This window comes from Nanorana parkeri, unplaced genomic scaffold, assembly GCF_000935625.1.
Source record: "Nanorana parkeri isolate BGI_ZX_2015 unplaced genomic scaffold, ASM93562v1 scaffold1851, whole genome shotgun sequence".
NCBI lineage: Eukaryota > Metazoa > Chordata > Amphibia > Anura > Dicroglossidae > Nanorana > Nanorana parkeri.
This window is the reverse complement of record NW_017308119.1, coordinates 51,241-57,477: the sequence shown is the minus strand read 5'-3', so window position 1 is coordinate 57,477 and position 6,237 is coordinate 51,241. Positions and strand designations below refer to the sequence as shown.

Sequence of the window (6,237 nt, the reverse complement as noted above, 5' to 3'; positions counted from 1 at the left end):
TCTTATTTTATATGGTTTTCGGCCATCCCGCCGGCACCACAATAGTCTTCACCCGTCTCCAAGCTGTGAGGATGAGGCTGGTTGCCATGGTGACTGAAGTGTCTGGACCCCAAGCAGCGATGATACAGAGGCGGCTCTGGAAACCAATCTGACTCCCCCTCAGACGGTACGAACCTCTCCTGTATCATTATGCAACGCCGAGCGTGCGTCCTATTTGTAGCGAGATTCATCTCTGATAACGTTAACCATCGAAGAGCCCGAAGAGGAGACGAACACCCCGATTATAGATCCGCGAGGTGAAAATAAAAAGTTACTTCATGTAACAAGAGGATCGCCGATGAGTCATGTGATCACCGGAAAGAATTACAATGTAACCACGTCGCTGCCGGAGCAAGTTATTCACTTCCTCGCTCGCACTTCATATCGACCCAAAAAACTAATTCAAACCCCCCCAAAGATTCTATATTTTCCCAAACGCAACATGTGCTGTGCAATTGCTGTTTACATACATGTGCACGCCACACATGTGCATATGCATTCGTATGTGTGTGCGTAGGGGCTCAGGCTTTTAAAGTGATATTAGACCCCCATTCACACAGGGATCGGCCGGCACGTACAGCTCCGTGCTGCGTGCACGGACGTATCGGGCCGCTCCCGGGAATGACAGGTGCTGAGTGTGATTAGGCGGACATAGCCCCCCCACCTCATGTGCAGGTCCATAGGGGGTGCGTGTTTCCTGGCTCAGTCAGCGTATGAGTACGGACACCCGCACAGGCGTGCAGTGTGGGTGAGCATAGAGGGGCGCACGGCCGCGTAGTCCCATAGAGAAGGACGGGGGCTGCGTACTAATCACACGCAGCACCTGCCCTTCCCGGGAGCTGCCCGATACGGCCTGTGCACGCAGCATGGAGCTGTACGTGCCGGCCGATTCCTGTGTGAATGAGGGCTTAAAGGAGAACTATGGGGTTAAGGCTTTTCCCCATAGTTCTCCTTAGGGTAACGGGAGGACACAAACTAGCGTCCTCCCGTCACCCTAGGCTCAGTATATAGGGAGCTACAGCTCGCGGTATACTGAGGCGCCGCAGCTGAAGTGGATCCCGACAATTGTGTCTGGATCCGCCCAGCTGCGTGATTGACAGCTGGCTCTGCCTATCCAGAGGCAGAGCCAGCTGTACCCGCCCCCTCCCCCGTCCATTCTGCCAGTCATCGCTGGCGGATCGGAGCAGGGAGGGGGGAATCCAGCCCCTCCCCTGTCACGGCACCCCCCTCATAGTTCTCCTTTAAAGTTTCGTCTTTTGGTTCCCACCTTTGACTAAATCTGCTTTTCTTCTCCTTTAAAAATGTTTAATTCCTCATTTTCTAGTGGGTCCCCGCAGGGCTTACGCCCCCCGCACGGGTGCAGCCATCAGCTAAATCATCTGCTGTGGAGGTGCCCGTGCGTGCTCGTGCCCGCAATGGCTGTGCACATCCATAGACACTAACAGACCTGCAGCAGGCCACGCGCCTCCTCTACGCCCAAGACTTTGATGGCCGATGGTTCCTCTGCCATCTGGTAAGTGTGTGTGGGGGGGGGGGGAGAGGGGGCAAAAGGGGACAGATAGAGGTGCTGAGCGGTTTTTACCCTAATGCAGACAATGCATGAAGGTAAAACATGCCTGGACCTCAATACTACTTATTTGTTTTTTTGAGTTTACTTATAAGTTTTTTTTGACACTTAAAGGGGAACTACAACCTCCCATCCTTTACAGCCAAGGAAGGCACCATCTTAGCCTCTATTTGGACTGCAGTTGCCATGGTGCCGCCCATGTGATCAGCTATGACGCTAGCCTTTTGAGGGCTTTAAATGTTCAGTCGAGAGCTGAAATAAGCACATAGGTAACCTTGATAGATGGCGTGCCTTGAAGGTAACTGTTTTGGAAGATATAAAATCGCTGGGGGTTTAGTTCCGCTTTAATTTTGTTATTACAAGGGAGGCTTAAAAGGCCCCCTATGTGTTAGCACTGGGCAGGTGACAGGTACTCTTTATGAAGACATCAAGGTTTATTAGACCCCTAATGTCTCCCCTGCCATCTTCTCCAGCCATTCACACACTGGTATTGATTCGCTGTTTACCCAGCTTTGCAGCTGGGAGATTGGCAGCGTCGAACATGGATAAGCTCAGAGCTGAGCGCTTCCAGGTTCACACATTGGAAATACTGGCTTTTTTCATATCTGCCTGGAGACGTACGGGGTACTCTGTGCATGCTACCAGCCTTCCCGGGGTGGATGTGGCACGGAGAGGTGCTGCCTGCTTTGGATCAGCTGACACTAGCAGTGAGGAAACGCCTAAAAGGTCACAACTGGCGTTCGATGATGTCATCACTGCACATTTTCGATGATGTCATCAGAGTGACCACAGTAAGACTTCCAAGTAACAAGCTTTGCAGATGCCTGTATAGACTGACTGCAGAACACGTTCCAGTGGCAGCAGTGATGCCCGGTATGGATGATCACTCTGGAGCAAACGTTACAAGTGCAGAATTGTGACATCACCTTCTAAGGCCAGGCTCAGGTGAAGAGCAGCGAGGGCCGCACACAGCCAACTCACAGAGACAACTGAAAACATGTCAATCAATGAAAGAAAAAGATAAGCGGGTCGTAAATTCTGGGCGGCGCCCCCTCCGTATCGCTAATTACCTGCTGATGATGATGAAGAATTTCAGGAGGAGGAGGGCCTGGTTCAAGCTGGCCGGTTCCTTCAAATCCTCAGCACAGTGACCCAGCTGCTGGCTCAGGACTTGGAGGACATCGCGGGGTAAGACCGGGATCTCCGAGGAGGAATCTTCAGGTCTGAGGAAGGGAAAAAATGAAACATAGACCAGAGCTTTACCAAACAGGAAGCAGAGATACTTTTTTGTTTTTAACTAATAAAACGGCATTGATCAGGACAGATGTAGCTCTTTGATACAACATACAATATATTGCCAAAAGTATTGGGACGCCTTTACACGCACATGAACTTTGATGGCCTCCCAGTCTTAGTCCGTAGGGTTCAGTATTGGGTTGGCTCCGCCCTTTGCCGCTATAACAGCTTCACCTCTTCTGGGAAGGCGTCCGCAAGGTTTAGGAGTGTGTCTATGGGAATGTTGGACCATTTGTGAGGTCAGGTACGGATGTTGGGGGAGGGGCTCGCAGTCTCCCCTCTAATTCATCCCAAAGGTGTTCTATGGGGTTGAGGTCAGGACTGTGTGCGGCCAGTCACGTTCCTCCCCCCCCAAACACCCCCATCCATGTCTTTATGGACCTTGCTTTGTGCACTGGTGCGCAGTCATGTTGGAACAGGAAGGGGCCGTCCCCAAACTCCTCCCACAAAGTTGGGAGCATGAAATTGTCCAAAATGTCTTGGTGTGCTGATGTCTTAAGAGTTCCCTTCACTGGAACTAAGGGGCGGAGCCCAACCCCCGAAAAACAACCCCCTCCCCCATAATCCCCCCTCCACCAAACTTTACACTTGGCACAATGCAGTCAGCCAAGTACCGTTCTCCTGGCAACCGCCAAACCCAGACACGTCCATCGGATTGCCAGACAGAGAAGCGTGATTGGTCACTCCAGAGAACACGCCTCCTCTTCTCTAGAGTCCAGTGGCGGCGTGCTTTAAACCGTGGCATCCCACGCTTTGCATTGCACTTGATGATATTCATCACTACCCGGCTTGATCTATGCGATCTAGTGCATTCCGGGCTCGAACTTCCCTGGATATGGTGTTACTGGGCCCTGGGGGCAGGGACTGATGTGAATGAATAGTGTGTAAAACGCGACATAAATTGACAGTTACAGGTCATATATAAAAAAATAAATGAACGGCACGTAACTGTCAATTTCTATGTAAAACAAATACAAGGAAAAAAAAAAGGAACGCACCTCCTCGGCTCCAGAGTGTGAACGGAAATGATCTTCTCGAAGTTGGTCACAAACGCTTCCAGCCATTGCTGCAAATAATTGAGATCTTTCTGCAAAACACAAAAAAAAAACCACAAGACGGGATCTCGTGAGACCAGACACACAATAAAGTTTGTCAACCAATCAGGCGTTTCAATGGACAGTGGACTCCGCAACAAACAAAAATATGTTACTTCTTGTCCGAACAGTATAATCAGGAATGCGGGATAGAATAACCCAACGTCCGATCGAGGTGTCTATGAGATTACCAGACCGGAAGTCAACTTTGTGTTACATATTTTCAGTTCTCAGAAGCTCCTAAGTGAGGTCATTGGAGCCGTATTGATGTATTCACAGAAGGAAGTGGAGCGTCGTACAATAGTATATATTTATTTAAAGGAGAACTATGAGGGGGGAGGGGGAGTGCTTTTCACTCACCTCATAGTTCTAGCCGACCTGTGACAATGAGACTGTCACAGGTCGGCTCAGTAGATTGGGAGGTGAGCGAACACATACCGGCGTTCGCTCACCTCTCGGTCCTGTCACAGCTCTCTGCCGTGACAGGGGAGGGGCTGGATTCCCCCCTCCCCGATCCGCCAGCGCTGACTGGCGGAACGGACGGGGGAGGGGGCGGGTACAGCTGGCTCTGCCCCTAGATAGGCAGAGCCAGCTGTCACTCACCCAGCTGGGCGGATCCAGACATAATTGTCGGGATCCGCTTCAGCTGCGGCGTCTCAGTATACCGCTCCCTATATACTGAGCTTAGGGTGACGGGAGGACGCTAGTTTGTGTCCCCCCTTTACCCTAAGGAGAACTATGGGGAAAAGCCCTGACCCCATAGTTCTCCTTTAAGGTATTCATTCTAGAGATGCCGGGATTCACATTTGCCAGTCACTTGTCATTATGTCTACAGCCGAGACATTTTTGTTTCCATTTTAGATGGGAGTAGGGAATTATTTAAACCACTACTCATTTCTTTTCGCCATTCAAGAGATTTCCCTTCACTTCCTCTGCTGTATACACAACAGGAAGTAAAATATATTCAAAATGAGAGAAAACCACTATTAGACAGCTGACACCGGAACAGGCGCCCACATTGCAGGATTTCCCCTAAATTCCTGTTCTGGGGACAACTTAAAATGTTGGATTTCCCCATTTTGCACTAAGGGCAAAATGCCAATACTACAAAAATGGCTGAAAAATGGGGTCCATCCCTAGCTTCTCTCCTCTCCGCTGATCTGTGCCCCCTCCGATCCCCGCTGCTTCGACAGCTGGAATCAGAGGGGACACAGAGCCAATCCAGCTGCCGGTACCCAGTGGGGAGGAGAGAAGCTGTCAGGAGGTCAATCAGGCCGGTGCGGGGAGTAGAGAGCCGTCAGGAGCCCGATCGTGGCGGTGTGGGGAAAAGAGCGCTGTCAGAACGTGTCAATCAGAGCGGTGCGGAGAGGAGAAAGCTGTCAGGAGGTCAATCGGGGCAGTGGGGCGAGGAGAGAGCTGTCAGGAGGCTGAGCGGGACGGAGAGTGCCGTCAGGAGACTGGGCAACGTGGTTCGGGGAGGAGAGCTTGGCTTCGGTGACAGGTGGGACGGGGTAGAGCAGTCAGGATGGAGAGCGTAGCAGAAACACTCAGCGAACATTACTGATCACTCAACGTTTGTAAATAACTGAGGACATAGTAAGCTTACTATGTCCCCAGTTATGAATGAACAGGAAGTGCTCTACATCACTTCCTTTTCATTTATGAATGGGGACAAAGTAAACCATCTCCTCTTTTCATGAATGAACAGGAAACAGCTCCATACAGAGACTTTCTGTCCATACATAAACTATAAATATTTACTATCTCCACATTGTGAATGAACAGGAAGCCTCTGTACTGAGAGCTTCCTGTTCATTCAGTGCTGGGGCTGCAGCAGAAAAAGAGACTGAGGACTCTGTGTTCTCAATCTCTCCTTCCATTTCCAAAGGGAAATATCAGGGGCCTGTTTAGACCTCTGATATCTCCCCAAAGCCTCCCCACCCCCACCCCCGACAGTAAAGTTAGAAAAAATACAAAATAAAATAATTTAAAATAATTCTACAAAATGTTAAAAAAAGTTGAGAAAAAAAAATAGTAATTTATGGTTTCGGCCCGACAAATGTTTACATTTCAGTTTTGATCTAAAAATCTAATTTCGGTAGTTTTAACCCCTTATTGCTATTTCCAAAACCAATTTTAAAATAAAAATTGTTTGGTTTTCGATACATTTTAAGATTCTTTGTATCCTTCTGGAAATTGTTACTGTATTCTTCTAGGGGCCCATTCACATTACGGAGTTGC

At 49.6% G+C, this 6,237-nt stretch overlaps 1 protein-coding gene across 1 annotated transcript in view; it reads right to left on the bottom strand.

Moving 5' to 3' along the window:
* Positions 1 to 6,237, bottom strand: part of LOC108799900 (neurobeachin-like protein 2) — a 104,045-nt gene that overhangs the window by 93,763 nt on the left and 4,045 nt on the right. The window contains 2 exon segments of the mRNA XM_018571836.1: positions 2,677 to 2,829; positions 3,901 to 3,989. Coding sequence (XP_018427338.1) covers positions 2,677 to 2,829; positions 3,901 to 3,989 — 242 coding nt within the window.